This window comes from Diadema antillarum, unplaced genomic scaffold (assembly GCF_040938485.1).
Source record: "Diadema antillarum isolate AM-2024a unplaced genomic scaffold, OU_Dant_1.0 scf00000016, whole genome shotgun sequence".
In the NCBI taxonomy this organism is placed as follows: domain Eukaryota; kingdom Metazoa; phylum Echinodermata; class Echinoidea; order Diadematoida; family Diadematidae; genus Diadema; species Diadema antillarum.
The window spans coordinates 544347-563116 of record NW_027270905.1 but is presented as its reverse complement, the minus strand read 5'-3'; the positions used below and the strand labels follow the sequence as shown (position 1 = coordinate 563116).

The window sequence follows — 18770 nt, the reverse complement described above, 5'->3', positions numbered from 1 at the left end:
TTGACATCGTGTTGTCACACTCTCGATGAGGTCATCCCATACGGAAATATCGTCGAGAATAGCGTGCGACGTTCTTCTGCATGCGCCTGTCCTTGTGGAACCTTGTTCTCAGCAAACTATCTCACCAATAAATTACGTTTGGTTTATGTGGTGATAACTCAATAAGGAAGTCTTATACTACAGCAAGAGGTCATACCAAGCCCCAAGGAGGTACTAGGCAAGCGTAGTACCTCCTTGGTCATACTAGTCTAGACTCGATACTACTAAAGGGCGCTGATGTCGTCGTTTACCACCAGACTTCCATGTGTAATCAACTACATGTATTTACTTACATAAAAAGACACGAGTGGGACTAAAGATGCAATATCATTACGAATTACTTTACTCGCGCCGATTGTGGTTTTTTTTTTAATGAAATATTCTTCGAGGCTCTGCCCACACAATTTCGTTAACTGTGGGTATAATCTACGAAATATCGATCATAAAGTGTAATATAAGTACGATACGATCATGTCAGAACATGAGAAAGATAGCTAGCCTACCTTGTCAAAAGCGACACGTCGTTTCCATCGTAACAGCTGCCCACGAAACACAAAAGCGGCTTGAGCTGTTCTAACCGGTCGTCTGCAAGCCGATCGCACTCGTCACATTCAAGTCGCATCATCCGGAAACCCGGGCAATGTGTCGTCAACTCGTGAGCGTACGTCATTTGCCGAATGGATCGTGGAGAATTGTTCCCATCGTAACTTTTTCCACGGACACGAAGAAAATATACAAGCACCTTATTCCTCCGTATTTTCCAAAAGCAGTCAAACGCGATTGTTTCTTTTCACAGTTTTAAAGATCCATTGACAACAAACATACATAAGACATTTCTTGCCATGTTTCTCTCGTATTTCTGCAGTTTTCCACTCGCAAATATTTAATCCTCATTACCATTTCGCGGACACGAAATGTTACGATAGTAACATGATCTCATAAGAGGTAATTTTCCAAGAAAAACCTCTTCATTGGGGAATTGTCTATTAGTGCCGACTATGAGAGTTAATAATGTGAATAAATACACAACTCATTTTTCTTTACTGTAAATTGTATTTATTTAATATTCAAACAACACAAACAATGTTTTGATGTCACAAAAGAAACACAAAAATTACAAAAAAATAACATTTTTAATCATCAAAAAACGGGATTTTCATAAAGTCTCAACTATGCCCTTTTGATAATATATTCTATCACTCCTCATTAATCAGACAATGTGGATATTAGATTAAAATAACTTTTGTTGGGACCTCTGAAAACAGATACATAACATGATGAACAGTACTGCCCATTGTGTACCCAACTTCATGGAATGACCCATATACTATACACAATCACTAGCTTGTACATGCGCTTTCCATTGCCAGCTGGCTAACCAGAAGCGTGGAGGGATCGAGAAAATTTCGGGCTGATGGAGATGCACCCAAATTAGCGCGCTATTTCACGAATTAGCGCTCTAGTTGACGAACTAGACCAAGATTTTGGGGAAAATTTTCCCTATCAAATAGCGCGCTATTTGCGTCTTCACTACACAGATAGCGCGCTATTTTGACATCGGACTAGTTTGGTAACCGCAAGATAGCGCGCTATTTTGAAACTTCGGGCTGATGAAGACACGCCTAGTGATTTCTCAACATGGCTATGCCCTGAGACAAAAAAAAAAAAAAAAAACCACCTCTGGGCAAATAGTTTCAACCGGTGCCCCTCGAAGCAGTTGATAAAACATATTTGTTGATTTTGTCAATTTTGAGGCACAAGTTCATGACGCACAAGCTGAGACCATTTCTTGTCCTCCCAACAAAAGGTTGAGTGCCACTCGGAGTTGCCTCCCTATTCTATGAAAGATCAATAAAGAGATGAGAGCATTGTGTGCTGTATAGTCACAAACTTAAAGAGGTGCGTGGCAGATGCGTGACATCTGTCTGCGACACCCTCATCCAGAGGCAGTTATGGGTAATTAAGGCAGATTCTTACTAAACCGTTATATACTGCTGTGACATCGCAAGTAGCAGCACCCCAACCTGCCAGATGAATTCCGCTCAATGTTAATATCCTCAAGGGGGAAGAGATTTTCAGGTCGTATGGTTTCCTAAATAAACCGCAAGTCAAAATGTGGTAGTTTTGGCTGAGGACAATGTAATAATGTTGAAAATTCCAATGGCTCCGGACCACCCAGAAGTAAAGCAGTCTGTGTATGTATTTGTGTGTATGTGTGTGTGTGTGTGTGTGTGTGCATGCATGTGTGTGGTCCGGTGGCATTATTAAGTCCTTGTGTCCTTCGTCCTGTGTTAGGTGGGCAAGTGGTCACTCATACTGTATATAACTGGTCACTAGAGGCCAGAAATGTGAGAATTTAATTGTGGCAAATTACAGCGAGTCTGGCAGGGTGCCCTATTTTTGCCTGATGTTTAAAGACAACAAATTGAAAAGAAAGAAGCACAAGGGGACATGTGATAATGTTTGACATCCCACCCCTCTTGCTACATATTCTTGCAGTTTTGTCGCAGAAACTTTTTATTGTCTCATTGTACATTGTGTGAAAAAAAGATATCCGCTAAACTGATCAAGAAATGTATTCGATAGTAAACATACATGTATATACTATATGTTTACAGGATCATTGATCATCCATAATCCGCTGGTGTATAGATTAAATATCTGCAGAAAAACACAATGTAAGATGCAGGGACAGTATTTCTCATTGCTTGACAAGACTGGATAGTGTTGACACATCATTAGCTTCACATATTGTGCTTTGCAATGGGGAGTAGTTTGAACATTTTGAGTGGAGATTTGCTGCAAAACAACAATTTTCTGTTGTGAGGGTTCATAATGCAAAATCATGACAGCAGATTTGAAGCAAAATAAGAAAAAAAAAGTGCTTCCATTAATTACAAAGGCTAAACGAGCTGGGGGTGTTTCATAAAGCTGTTCTTAAAGTTACGAATGACTTAAGAACGACTGATGATCAGTTCTGATGTGCTTTACTTATCAGAATTTCAATAATTCAGCACAAAAACTGATCACCAGTCGTTCTTAAAGATGTTTGTAGCTTTAAGAACAGCTTTATGAAACACCCCCCAGGTCATACATGCCCTTCCTATCCAAAAAAAAAAAAAAATAATGGACCAAAAGTTTGAAAACTTTTTCCATAGGTTTTCACTACAGTTTCTGTGCAAGAATAAACTATAGGGTGAACAAATAAAAGAAAACAAAATCTCTCTCTCTCTCAGAAATATGGGATTTTTCTGATGTAATTAAATGAGCCTTTTGTCACTTTCTTCAAACTTGTACAGAATTGCCCAAAATTTGGCTGGTTTGTAGCTCTGATTTCACATTTATCACTCAAAACAACCATCTCATTGAGATGAAGTCCCCTTCACTTTAAAACCAACTTCCTGTGAATTCTCAAATGCATAAATTTTGTGGTCCACCAATGATTTATGAGAAATTTGTTGTGGCATTCCTTCATAAAAATAAAAATCCACCAAATCATGTTTTTGAAAACAAACAGTTCTTGACTCAGGAATTTATGATCACAAATGGAATTTTTTATCACATGCCTGCCTTCTGAGTCATCTCTCACAGCTGCTATGATATAAGTTCGTCTCACTGTGTAGATTTCTTCTGAGCCTGCCCTGCCCCGCCCCGCCCCCCCCCCCCCCCCCTTCCGCCCACTTACAAGCTGTTCGGTGAATAGAGCTGATTTGTGAAATTTCAGTGAATGTAAGAAACCTTTGTGATGTGCTGTTTATAGTAAATATGAAAATCTTGATACAGAGTATTGAGCAGAACAACCAATCAAAGCATGGTTGTACACATACAAAATTAAAGGAATCATATAGTTTTGGTTGAGACCTAACGTCAGGTTTCTAAGATTTTTTGGTGGGATAATGAGAAACCTCTTATAAAATATGAAAGAGCATGTAATTCCAAGAGGGGATTCAGCCTTTATGTGATGAAGATTGGTTTTGAAATGGCTGAGATATCTAAAACAGAGCAATCCTGATAAAAGGTGGGACCCACCTTTTATCAGGATCTGCTGATCAGGATCACTTTGTTTTACTTTGTGTTTGGATGTCTCAGCCATTCCAAAACCAATTTTCATCTAATGAATTTTGAATTCCTCTTAGAATAGTATGCTCTGTATTATTTCACGAGTGGTTCCTTGCTGTCTCGCAGAAAGTTAAAAGCCCAATCTTCATCTCCTACCATCCCTTTTTAACGTGCCATTTCTCTCGCGATGTGAGACCCGTATAGGTCTGGAGGTGTATCTTTTTATGATGATGTGTAGATCGTGATCGCATGACAGAAATTATAGATACATTCGGTCTGACTATTCATGATTGTGTGCAGTTGGCTAGTGGGATGTTGGTGCTCTTCTGCAGATTTGTTTACGTGTTAGACAAGACAATTTATCTCCACTTTGGTCAAATTATGGAGGAAACGCATCCTGTGTTGGTGATTTATGATTGGGATTTGTTGATGATAGTGGTATCCATCCCAGCACAGGACCAGTCCCTCACTCAGTCTCAGGGGGCAAAGGTCACAGTCAAGTATATATCCTCTGGCTGACATGCCACTAGTCTCCATCTTCAGACCTAGCTCTTGTTGAGTTCATTTGTGTATATTTTTCAAATATCTGATGCCAGGAGTGTGAAGATGCCCGTCAATAATAGGAATTGTAACCATGTTTTTACACCCAACATATTTTCCCAAAAAATCTCGCCATAGCATGTGCTATATGCAGGCAATTTTTGCGATAGACAAGTTTTATAAAGCACTGAGAAAGGGCAGAATGCTCTATATTGAAGTGTCTGCACTTCTTAGCCTGTCTGAAAGTTGGATTTGTGTTTGCATGGATTTCACAGGAAATCTGTGACTAATATGATGTAAATGTGCTGGCCACGAAAAAAAAAAATATGTACAAGAGCAACAATAGATGGACATGAAACATTATGACTATGAGTGTGGTTATTCAGTTCTTTCCATTTCTCATGCTCCCCAATCTAAAAAAAGAAAAGGAGATAAAGATGGAGACAAAGAAAAGAGAGAGAGGGGTGACGGAAGCCCAACCTCTTCCAGGAAAAAGATGCCTTTAGTTCTTGAGTCCGGGCTGTTGTGGTGGCGCTCCTAATCAATTTTCTTACATAACTCGGTAGCTGGACGTGATTATATCAGTTTTCTAGGAGAGGACAGTGCACTCTCTCTGACATGGTATTTTCAGGGAAAGCCGGCTGAATCACTGAGTGTAGAACTCTTTACTGTTGCAGAAGGGATATGGCTTTTGTCCACAAGGATTGAAGAAGATAGGTCTACTGGTGTGGTGAGAGATTTTAAATGTTTGTCAGAATTTGTGTGCTTATTTCGTTCTATACTCTTGCCTGCATTTGATATGTTTCTTGTATACTGTAAAAGTGGAAATTTTCGCAGTGTTGAAATTTTTGCGCATTTCGCGCAACCCAAAACTAGCGCGGAAATAAAAGCACGCAAATATTTTTGGTTGCCATATGTTCAAGTAGTTGGTGTCTTGATTCCGCGGAATTAAAAACATGCGAAACTCTCCTCAGCCCGCCGAGCGCAAAAAATTAGTCAAGCGAAGATATCCACTTATACATTAAATGCAGAACAGGTACATATTATTATGATAGCAGTTGAAATATCAAGCTTATTTTGATTTGTGGGAATAGTATTCCATTGTCATACAAGTTGCTATGCATTGCCTTGAAGGTTTAGAAACTGTTACACAGAATTTGTTTATATTCCGATTACTTTATACCCTGATGTACACGGATCCATGTCTATTTTTGTCCCCGCCGAACGAGTTCGAGCAGGGGACTATGAAACGGGCTCCGTACGTGTGTGTGTCTGTGTGTCCGTGTGTCCGTCTGTCCGTGCGTCCGTGTGTGATCAAAATGTTCAAAATGCTACTCCTTCGCCATTTCTAACCCGATTTTGATTCTGTTTGCTTTATATGATAGCACTACATGGGAGCTTTGAAACTTCTATACAGAATTTCAGTTGTGACCTTTGACCTTGACCTTTGACCTATATTGTACATTTTGCTTCAAAATGCTACTCCTTCGCCATTTCTAACCCGATTTTGATTCCGTTTGCTTTATATGATGGCACTAGGTGAGGGCTTCAAAACTTCTACAGAGAATTTTGACCTTTGACTTCTTTGACCTTTGACCTTGATTTTTGACCTATATTGTACATTGCCTACAAAATGCTACTCCTTCGCCATTTCTAACCCGATTTCGATTCCGTTTGCTTTATGTGATGGCACTAGGTGAGGGCTTCAAAACTTCTACACAGAATTTTGACCTTTGACTTCTTTGACCTTTGACCTTGATTTTTGACCTATATTTTACATTTTGCTACAAAATGCTACTCCTTCGCCATTTGTTACCCGATTTCAATTCCGTTTGCTTTAAGTGATGGCACTAGGTGAGGGCTTCAAAATTTCTACACAGAATTTTGACCTTTGACTTCTTTGACCTTTGACCTTGATTTTTGACCTGTATTGTACATTTTGCTACCAAATGCTACTCCTTCGCCATTTCTAACCCGATTTCGATTCCGTTTGCTTTATGTGATGGCACTAGGTGAGGGCTTCAAAACGTCTACACAGAATTTTGACCTTTGACTTCTTTGACCTTTGACCTTGATTTTTTTTTACCTATATTGTACATTGGCTACAAAATGCTACTCCTTCGCCATTTCTAACCCGATTTCGATTCCGTTTGCTTTATGTGATGGCACTAGGTGAGGGCTTCAAAACTTCTACATAGAATTTTGACCCTTGACTTCTTTCACCTTTGACCTTGATCTTTTTACCTATATTGTACATTTTGCTACTAAATGCTACTTCCGGCGGGGACATATTTTACGCACCGCGTAATTTCTACTTTTCCTTGTTTAGTTATTTTGACTTGGATTATTTAGTGCATGTTGGAGAAAATTCGCACTGATTCTCTTATCCACATTCCTACTGTCTCTGACTTGATGCAGTGGAAGTGACATTTAGGAATACCAGGAAAATTTTTAGCATCTTTTCTAAATTATGATTTCCCTCTAATTTTTAATATTACTTGAGAGAATTGCTGATAAAATAGAAACTTTTCAAGCACAGAATATTTTAGACAAATTTTTCCTGTTAGGTTTTTGCTCAATATTTCTGGTAGTATGAAGATTTACAGCACGGTGCTTAGAGAACTAATAAGAGATCTTGTTGCCGTACTGTGTATAATCGGCAACATGTGGAAGTACGCAACATTTGGAAGCATGGTGCCATTGATGTTGCGAGTCGGACAATAATGCTGGATGGGAGGGCAAGGGAGGGCTTGGGAGGCCGTGTGTCAGCGTTTGAAATTTGATGCGATGTGAATCCAAAGCCAAGTGAAGAGAGCCGACAGGGGGCCCTTTGCTGATCTGCCGGTGCTCTGGTGCACGGCGGTGCTCCAGTGGTGTTTACAAGTCATTTTTCATCTTTGTCCTATGGCACTCAACAGGGATATGCTCTCACATTTTCTATACCAGGAGAACAAAACATGATGTACGTTTGTCCCTTCTCTGTTGGAAACTTCAAAAATCTGTTACTTTTGAAGAGATTGTTCAATTTTTCCTTAAATTTTTACTGTTATGTTCTACTAACATTGCTGCATTCACTCAATCTGCACATGATTATAAGGTGAACTTGTCCTTTAAGAGAGTGATCTTGTGAAAACAGTTTTCACATAATCTGCATTTGTATTGTTTTCCCTGAAATGTGAAGACCACAGGCATATATATTAATTTAATGAGATTATGACAAAGAATTCACTCTCTGGTAATTTGAAAAGTATACATTGAATGTGTGTACCACTGAAATCATAGAAAAAAGTACAGTGCTCTTTTGAGGTGACATTGAATAATTTGCATTTTGTGTTTGAAAGGTAAGAAATGCACTATTTAAGAAAATGTAGCTCATGAAATGATATGTATGACCAAAATGAGATAATTTTACAGACCTCGTGTTGCTTCTGGTCTATCCTCTTGTCTCATTGTCTCCTTTTATGAATGTAAATTTACATGAAAGTTGGGGTTTGTTGTTGTTGTTGTTTTTGTTTGTATTTTGCTTGTAAAGCAGGCTATGCTTTACTCTTGTTCACAATTGTGATATCATTTTGAACTCCTTTGCTTCAAGTTAGACCAGAGAGGTATGACAGGGGAATATATATCTTCCTCATCTCGCATTTTGTCATCAAGTTTTGTTCTTTGTTTTTGATTTTTTAAGTTTTTACTATCATGCTCAGACTACTCCAAAGGTTCTTGTACAATTGGACAAAAAAATGAAGCTGTAGAAAGACAGAATGTCAAGATGAGAAAACCCAGTGAAGCAGCAAACCCTGTAGAAAGAAGGAATAATGTGATCAATATCTGTTGCGGAAGCGTCACTTAACCTTGTTTAGCTTGGCAAGTTATCACTTTCAAATCAATTTCTTCACACCCAGTGTATTCACATTGTACTCGAGTGAACACTTGAAGGCTGATGGTCCCAGTACAGGTCATGGGGGTCGTGTATTCAATTTCTGCCTGATTGATAGGGAGGGAGGGGAGGGGGGAACTAGCTGGTAGACATTCAGCACAGGAAGTCTCAAGATGAATTGTACTGTCTTGGTGGAACTCGGTCCATTGAAGGAGAAACAAATGTTTACGTAGCACAGATATTTGATTTGAATGCCTGGAACTTCCACAATGATTTGTAAGTAGTTGCTGAATATTACATGATACACTGACGAAAAACTCTGTGATATTTTATTGAGCCTAGCAAACCAAAGATGATTTAATCCTTGTTGAGTATAATAGGTATGGTAATTGTACCAAATTGCATTTCATTGTAATGTATGTAAATTAAAAACTAAAAAGACAATGTCCAGAGTTATTATTAATATCAAATTTCTAAATTACCATTTTAGTTATGATGTCCACAACAATTCAATAGCAATATATTACTGAATAAATCTGTAATTAAATTGGGTAGGACCTATAAGTTGACAGTTCAAGAAAGCTATGACACTAAGTCAGAGGTATCCATTTGTATGAAAGTAAACCGTTGAATTCATTATATTGTTGGAAAGTAGTGAACACCTATAAAGTAGCTCTTTCTTGTCATCACATTCAATGCAAGTGAATGAGAGATTCAAACTGTAAATCAGATGAGCTTATTCACTGCAAATGAAAAAAAAAATGGTCATACCGTTCAAAGATATGGCAAAATTGGGTACATTACTATCATTAGTATCATTAATGCATGTCAGTCCAATTCTGGAGAAAAGGAGGCAGTACTACTCCCTCAACATCCCTTGGGAAGCTCACCTCGAGATGCTCTGTGCTCCTCCAGGAGATTCGTACCGCCAACAGAGCCAGCTCAATAGTGGCCGAGTCTGGATCGATACCAGTCGATACCCACTTTTGCGGAGTGCCCCTCCTGTTTGCTCCCCTCTGAATGAGAACCACCCTGTGTAGCTGTCCGCACTTGGGCGGTCCCTTCTCGGCCTCCTCTCATGTCGCCATTGATTAATTGATTCGGTCCCTAATTAGCTGGGAGTCGTCTTCAGCCTTCGCAGTCCTTGAAGAATCTCCCAGCTCTTGTCGGTCTATCGACAAACCCGGCCCCATGAAAGGGTGTCCCCATTCTTCCCCTCGGAACGATATCCCCACTGTAGAACAAACAGTTTTTCAACTCTGTTGATTTTTCAGTCATTCGACCAAGCTTTTTTTTTTCTGGTCTCTCTTTCTTTAGGATGGGGCTCTTGACTATTGCAGAGGAGCGATTATAGAATTGTAGGTCACCTGGTTTCCAGGCTACTTTTTGTAGAATATTATTGCATACACCATATATTATGTGAAAGATAAGACAATTTAGAAGTGTTGCGACCTGCAGTTGAGAACATCATTCACAGAATGAGACAAAAATGCATGTGTGTTATGTGAGACCATATTTTGCAACTTGTTTATTTTGCAAATATCAGTGGACTGGCAAAATCTATGAGACCTTAAACACTGCAAAAATATACCCCATGTGTATTACACATTTTTGTGTACATTTTTGTAAAAATTAAGTCTTTGCTGTCTTCATCTGACATGGCATGGGATGGCACTTCATCATCACGACTTTATCAGAACAATTTCCCCCAAAATGGTTAAATTTCGTCACGTGGTTGGTTATGTAATCATGTGATGCTGAGACTGATATGCTGAAAAGCATTCTTTTCTGGAATTTTCCATTTCATTGTTTTCAATCTCAGCCAGTTTCCCATACTTTATCTTTGAAATTATTGTGTTCATAGTTGCAAAAATCGATCTTTTTTTGTTATGTTAACGGTGTTCAAAATCATCATATATTGTAATGAACCAAGTGTATTTGACACCCTCTGTGCTCCCCCAGTGAAACATTGTGAAAATACTGGCTGATGCCTCCTACCACGATACAACATTTTAATTGGCAAGGTGTGCATTTTGTGATTCTCAGTATACCTCTGGTAACCTGTCCTTATATCCCATCTCTTTTTCAGCCAAAGAGAGGCGGCCCGTAGGCAAGTCCTCTGACGAAGCACCATCATCCACCCACGATCACGGCAGGGCGAGGCGTGATTCTTCTTCGTCATCGACATCCCACCCCCTACACCACCCGTATGCCTCGGTTCATCCCCATCACCCCTTCCCCACGCTGCCCTATGTGTTCGACCCGCGATCAAACTTCATAGACCCCAGATATGGTGAGTACAGTGTTACTTCAAGTTTTACGATGTTCGGTGATAATACATGATAAGAATGTGCTTAGGTCATCACTTTAGTCAGTGTGAATGCTACACTGTAGCTGTGTCTCTCGTTCATCAGCTGCACCTGTCAAGCGTACTTGACGCACAATACCGCGAACCTTGACTGTCTCAAATATCATCTGCTACAATGTGCCTTACAACCACTTTGAGGAAACGACAAGCTGAGCAGATTTTAAAGACGCTGTAGTGTGGGGCCACCATGGAATGGGAAGGTACATGTAGGCCCAGCTCGGATATATACATTTGAGAACCCGCGTAACAAATTGTATGCGGCTTTATCACTGACTTCTTTAACACTGCGTTCACATGATCTTCCGCTTCACGGGGAATTTTCCGTTTGCCAGGACTTTTCCCGGCATACAATCCCATCATGTGAACGCTCGGTGGGACATTCCCTGCTCCCACGGCATGCTTGTCTTGTCCGGCAACAAAATTCTGGCGGGGGACTGACCTTTATCTCTTGCGCAGCTGCTTTCCTCATATCTGCGCATGCTCGAAATGTGGTGGCGAAGAACTACTATTTGCAATCGCGTGCCCTACAGCGCCACGTACGGTGACCTAACGCACGGCTGAAACCACCAGCCATGATTTTGTCCCCCTTTCAGTGGGGGATTTCAATGTACGTGTGGACGGTCGACTGTAAAAAAGATACATCCTCTCCAAACTGCCCCTGCAAAGCGGGGAATCGTCTGAACACAGGGTGTAAGGTTACACACAGCCTAAGAATCTCTACTGGAGTGTACCATTGCTGATGAGTGTATGCTTCAAATGCACATATTCGCTGTCACGTGGCTGATGGGTGCTATTCGTGGCTTTTGAATGTCCACAGTGGGCAGAGAATTCAGTTGGACCACCCATGTTTCCCAATGCCACCTGGACTTTAATCACTGGAAGTTCATTGCCAAGAGTAAGATATTCTACTTGGCAGGCCCATTCAAAATAAGCAAACTGCTAGTACCTGCGCTTGATGTGTTTTGCCTTGTGTATAAAAGATCAATATTGCTGTTTCTTCCATTTGGTGTGATTATGAATATGCAATAGTTGGATCACATTTTTTGTGGTTATGCAATAGAGTGATTTCCTGTCACATCCCAAATTCAAATTCTATGGACAGTCAGAATTGAAACAGATCAATGTTGAAGAAGTTTTTCAAACATACCAATTTTCTCTTTTAAATACTGTGGCTGTCAGGAAAGTTTTCCTCCATTTGATTATTTTTTTCCCTCAGTCGTCAATATCCTGTCGCTGTGATCTTGATTTCAGCATCAACGCAAAGTCTGTTTTTGAAGTGCAATATGAATCTTTAGGTGTAGTTATATTTTGAAAAGAAAGAAAATGTATGCCTACCTTTAGGAAATAGTACTCATACATGAGCAAAGCGTAAAAAAAAGGCTTTAAAAACCATTCTGAATATGGCCGTTCAGCAGAATGCTTCTGTAGCAACCTCAAAATTCACTTGAATACATAGCCCGTATTTTCCCCAATGCAAGACCTGTTATAAATTTAAAATTTCCCCCAAGGGTAGTTCAAGGAGGTGTTTCATGTTTCGTAAGTGCCAACACAAGTTAGTGGAAACATGAAGGATTAAAACATTTGGCCTACCGGCACAGGAAATGAGGAAATTTAAAATAGGAAGGAAACAGATGCTGGATGAAAAGAGAAGAGAATAAAGTTAGATGGGGTGGCTGGGAGAATGAATTGAAGATGGACCCTAATGGAGCGAGATAGAGAACCCAGCTCCATGATACCACTTTTAAGTGGTGCCAACAGGTGGATTCTTTGTAAGGTATTCTTGTTGCTTTGAGAATGCGCTGCGTCAATACACACTTGGATGGAACACAGGGAAACCTGTGTGTGAGGACCATGCGATAGTACCAGCGCAGGTTAGATTCAACTACATGGCTTGCGGGTGCCTTGCCTGTGAAAGACAGCGGAGCGGGCGGCTTGGTACCTTTGGAGTGGGGGTTGGGGCTAACTAGGTGCAGATGCTGAAGGTTAGGAAAAGGGGTCACGCCATCATCAAGCTCATACTCTCCCTCCATTACTCTTTCTCTCTCCCTTTAGCCCAGGAGATCTCTGTTTCTGGCAGTGGCCTATTATGCCATCTATGCTGTGTCCAATATAATATTTCCTAGCCGGGGAAAACTTGCTCACACACATTGTGAAAGGCTCTGCTACAGGTGTGTCATTTCAAACATATTCCTCTGTATCATATTGTATTTCAGAGCCTGACAAAAGATACTTGACTGAATAAGCAAATGCTGATTCATTTTACCATTGATACTTGCCTAACACAAGTGTTTAATAGTTGCCCTTGGCTAGTGGGCAAGTGAATGTGTAGCACCCTCACAATTAGTGTCAAAGTTGATTACAAAATGACACTATTGTAACTCAATTTTTGTCAATTATAAACTATCACAGACTTGATCTCAAAGGAAAAGAGATTACTCATAAAAAATCAAGAGCAAAAAAAGCATATCAGACCTTTACAGTGTGTCTCTAAAAAAAGTAAACCCAACTTCAACAGCAAATTTTCAGAAAACTATAAAATATTTTGCACATTATTTTTTAATGGTTAGATAGTCCAATAAGTCTTCTATTCAATGATACCAGTGCCACGTAGGTTATGTAACTCTCATGCATGAGTGAGCATGATTCAACTTAGTGAATAAAAAAATAATATGTTTAAAAATATTTTGAAGTTGAAGTTGGGTTTACTTTTTTTAGAGACACACTGTAGATCCGTCATTCTGTGTGATCTTTATGATGAAAGTATTTAGTGGGGCTACAGAGCTCTATTCAAAATGTTTTCTTAGCATTACATTCAACTGGATGTATCTTTAACCCGGTGAGGGTTAAACTGGGATGCATATGTATAAGATACATTGTGTACATTGAATGAGAAGTAGCTATCGTTAACCGTTATTTTTCAGGACTTTGTCTGTGAAGAGAAATATATTGTATTGTGTTTCAACCCCTTCCTGGTCACAGTTCAATATGAAATGTTTTGTAATTACAGGGAAACCACTACAATGTGTAGTTGCTGAAGTACTTGTAAAATGGAACCAATTTTGTGTGCAGCGTCATACAAGAGGGGATTGACTATATCAAGGTTGATGATCGTTCCAACTTTTTATGATCCCAAAGTCATATCAGAAACAGGAACTTCTATGCATTTTGCATTTTACATTTTATGTCCTGTATTCTTTTCTTCCATGCCAGTTGTCATAGATGTCCCAAGAAAACACTTTGTATGGGTTGTATGCACTCCAATTTATTTGCTAGCTGAATGCAGTTATTTTTGGTTAGTAGTCCCACAGTGTTAACCTGGATTTTACCCTCTTTAGCTGTTGTCATCCAGTAGCTCCTTATAAAATTATCAAGGGGGTGGGGGATGTTCGAGTGATGTTAGTGGAACACTTCCAATTAAGGGTAAAGTGACTTTACTTACAAGTTGGCTCAAGTGCGTATTTGTGGTTACTGGGGTTTGCTTACTTAAAACTGCAAACTGATGTTGAAGTTGAATTGGTTTGCTAAGTGCTTCGTCCAAGGGTAATGCCAATAAACCATGACACCCCTTCCCCCTCCACATGGGCAAGGGTAAACTAGTATAGTATGTGTGCTAAGCAGCTTAGGACTCTAGGAGGCCAATTACATTACTTATGTCATGCCACTTCAGTGGGCACCAAGCATGTATAACACTACCTAAAGTCCCTTCATTGGGTTTTTTTTTTTCAAGGGTTTGTCAGAGGGGCTAAGGACTGAGCAGCAAGTCAAGCATTTGAGCAAACGACAGACTCCAATGTATCGTTTCTTTCCTGGCTCCGATGTGATGTGTGCAGGTCAGCTAACTCTCTCTCTAATACTTTTTCTACAGAGTATTCAGATGGTTGGATACTCTTAGACCATGCAGGAGGGACTGAGGGCATTGATAATGGATGATGGAAGTGGACATTACTCTGGTTTGCCTTCCTGCCATACTCTATTTGATGGATCTTATTGCAGTAGTGCCTAGCTTGATGATCAATTTCATCATAGAAATTGTTGAGGTGATTCTGGGAAGAGCTAGTCATACAATTTTCTATGTAGGGCCCGTGCGAAATTTAGTCATTTTCCCCCTCTTTGACGAGACATCAGCAATCGGTGGGTTTGACAAAGTGATGTTGAGAATCCACAAAAGCTACTCATCGTTGTTCAAGTCCTTCCACAGATGTCTTCCAAACATCCACGTTGTGGAGGTGTGACTGAGTGTGCAAACCTCCTTTGGACATCTTGTCTCGATTCATGGCACAATTCATAGACTGTGGAATCTCTGCCAGATGATGGGCATTGGAAGGTTGATGATCACTCTGAGTTTGCATCTGTCCTAATCCGTGCTGTGCAGCCTATGGATTTTTTATTCTTCAATTGTCTGGATACACATGGCATCCCCAAGTCACCATATTTCTTGTTTTTAACTGACACAGCTATCGGAGGAAACTGAGCATCATGAATATAGTAAGCTCTCACACCAAACTATATGTTTGACCAAGCAAATTTCTTGCAGATGGTGATTCTCTCAGGCAATTTCATGTCATATCTGCATTCTTCTTGTTTGTTTTGCTACATTGACCTTGTAAAGGCTGCTCAAAATGTGACTTTGTTGAGAAAGATCGAGAATGTTTGGTCAGCAAAATACATGGTTTCTCATGTCAGCATTGAGAAGTAAAAACTACGCCCGTGCCCCCCGATTCTCACCTAGATAATCGTTCCTGCTACGTTATGAATATAACAGGAGTTTTGCTGATATGATTCACGGGGTAGTGCGTTGAGGATACAGTCTTAGTTGTTGAGTACAGCTGCAAGGATGATACATGCTCACAAGTCGTTGATGAGCATATTCTTGTGCCATAGCAAGCATTGATCGAGATAACAGTATTGAACAGTGGGTGGAGAGAGTGTGCTTATCATCTGATACGCCAGGCTAAATTGACCCTGTCAGAGTCGAATGCAAGCCTGAAAAAAGAAGCAGTGTTTGCTGCCCTCTACGATGTCTTGAAAACCGTGATACCCACCCCTCTATAAGAGTATGCCGAGAATGCCATCGGACTCCTCCTCGACTCTGCGATTCAGTCGACGATGACAAGTTGACGAGTGCGAATGGACGATTCGTACATTGATGGATTCAAAAGATCTAGTCCCTGGTGTTTACACTTTCAGAGGACATTTTGGAATGCACTTCCAAAGAGCAGATTTATTCAGGACTGGCGGTGTTGATTTTAGTCTCGTAACAACAACAAAAAAATCATGGCCACCGCTAAATGTGTCTATATTCACAGTGTAAGTGAACATAGGATACCTTGAATATATGTGTGTCAAGTGGGATTTATCTATGATAGTTGATGTCTTATAGAATAGCATGATATTGATTTAACATTTACGCATTCTACAGCAAGATTTGGGTAGACCACAGAAGCTTTTAGAAGATTTAGGACTCTGTAGTCGTAATCACAAAGGAGAAAAATCACTTCATGAGTATTTTCATGTGAAATTGAGTACAAACTAACTTTTTCTGTATGCTGTGAGTGCGTGTCACATGTTTGTTTCCCAAAATAAGCCATTTTACTGAATAATGTACTTTATTTCAGAGAAGAACACAATTGAAGTTTTGACACAGTTTAAAGGAAACCCAAGCCCAAAGAGAAATGTGGATTGAGTGAAAGCAACATTAGTAGAACACATTAGAGAAAGTTTGAGGGAAATCGGACAATCGATGCAAAAGTTATGAATTTTTAAAGGTTTGGTGTTGGAACCGCTGGATAAGGAGACTACTAGAGGTTATGACATCATCGTGGACAGCAATATAAAGAAAATATAAAGGGAATTCAACAAAAATTAATTTTTCATGAAAATTACACACTCCATCAATTTGATACTGACATGATATGTTAAGGGTAGTAGTTATTCCCCCTGCTGCCTGAAAGTAGTTAGTCAAGTGCTTTTTCAGTATGCTAGAAAAGTGAAAGCATATTGAATTTTCTTTATATTTTCTTTATAATTGTTGTCCACACATATGTCATAAACTTAAGTAGTCTCCTCGTCCAGCAGTTCCAACACCAAAACTTTAAAAATTCATAACTTTTGTATCGATTGTCCGATTTCCCTCAAACTTTCACTGATGTGTTCTACTGATGTTGCTGCTTTCACTCAATCCACATTTCTCTTTGGGTTTTTGTTTCCTTTAATGTGTACTATTTCTTACACATATAGGCTATGTGAAGGATATCTTAAAGAATACCACACAAGCAAGGGAAGAAGACATTATAGATTTTCTATGCTAAAATCCCTCCAGTATCATAGAAGTATAGATATATTACCAATGCAGTTGGCATTTTCAACAAAGTTTTTAGGGCTTGAAATACAGCCTCTTACTGGTGTGTCATTGCCAGTTGAAATGTTTGTCTGAACAAGTAATTTGAAAGTGGTTACTAGAACTGAAATTGACCAACAAACTGATGTGTTAGATCATGTAGAAATGATCATTTAAACCATGTAGAGCCTGAAAAATCCCTATTACGAGGCCAAATTGTGTATTAGATCTAAAAGCTAGATGGCTGATAACTTTTTGAGCAAAAGAAAAACATATGTCTTTCTAGGTTATAAATGGAAATTATTAAGCACTTTCAATGCACTCACGATGTAAAAAGTTCTTACACCTTTTAGATATTCTAAGTGCAGTACAAAGTTACTCATTTTCTCTGTTGCCATTAATAGTGTATTGTAACTTCCCCCACCCCATAAACATTCAGCGTCTTGAAATTCATTCTGTCATCTTGTCATTGCAGCGATGGAGGGTCGTGTAGGGTACCATCCTCCCATTCCTGTCAACTCGAGGACACACGAGGGCAGGTATCACTTTGACCACATGCACCATCCATTTCACGGGTGAGTAAGAAATGTTGATTCGTTCTCTCGCCATCATGTGATGGTCAGTATGGGGACATGATGTGATGTGCATGCGAGTGTATGTGAAAATGGCCCTTAATCCCAGTATGTATCTCACTGTGGTTTGTTTGTAATGAGTGAAAGATGTAGCCGAGCTCAGCTTTGTGTGATAAGGGGCAACTAGTTTTCAGTTGCAAACTGCTTGTGTGTAGTGATCTTGTAGGAAGTTAACTCAATTTGTTAATCCATTTATGAGGACCATGAATGAAATCATCTTCCACGTTCACTTGTGAGGAAAACACACGTGCATTACACTTCTCTTGGGAACGTACATTGTAACTACAGCACTCAGGTAGGCAGATATCATGATTTTTCAGGTTGCCAAATTACTTTAAGTTGCATAGCCAATATATAATGCAATCATCATAAAAAGAAACATACCCATTGATCTGAATGTCTGTGATTTTCAGAGTTGCTTAGACTCTCCCTAATGTCAAAACAACCGTCCTTCACCCAGTAATGAAAGATGCTACCTGTCTTGTGGCAAAATCAGCAGTGTAACAAAATTCAGTAGCATCCAACAAGCTGGAGGAAATAGTTTCATGACAGACATGAATTATTTGCAATCACTAGATATTTGCTGAAAGGTGTTTAGTTTCTTCAAACATGTATAATGTATGGATTGATTAAAGTTGAGGAATTAGTGAAACGGTAAGAGGATGTCATTGCAAAAAATCAAACAATCCATTTTAAGGTTATAATTACAATTCAATGTGCTGACTTTTCTAGATGGGACATTTAACATTTCGAAATATCACTTTTTTCAAGAGATATAGAACAAACAATACTTTCATCAACATTGTTTTCCTTTTTTTAAGAATGAAAGAGCACTTGACCTAGCTCCTTCAGAAAGCATGGCAAGTAGTATTTGCTGTCATATCTCAGTAACATGGAATATTTACTCTTTTATTTAAAAGA

General features: G+C 39.4%; 1 protein-coding gene across 1 annotated transcript in view; it reads left to right on the top strand.

Moving 5' to 3' along the window:
- Nucleotides 1–18770, top strand: part of LOC139725132 (transcriptional activator GLI3-like) — a 114997-nt gene that overhangs the window by 68110 nt on the left and 28117 nt on the right. The window contains exons 3-4 of the mRNA XM_071636221.1: nucleotides 10602–10805; nucleotides 17693–17792. Of these exons, the coding sequence (XP_071492322.1) occupies nucleotides 10602–10805; nucleotides 17693–17792 (304 nt within the window). The remainder of the gene's footprint in view (nucleotides 1–10601; nucleotides 10806–17692; nucleotides 17793–18770) is intronic.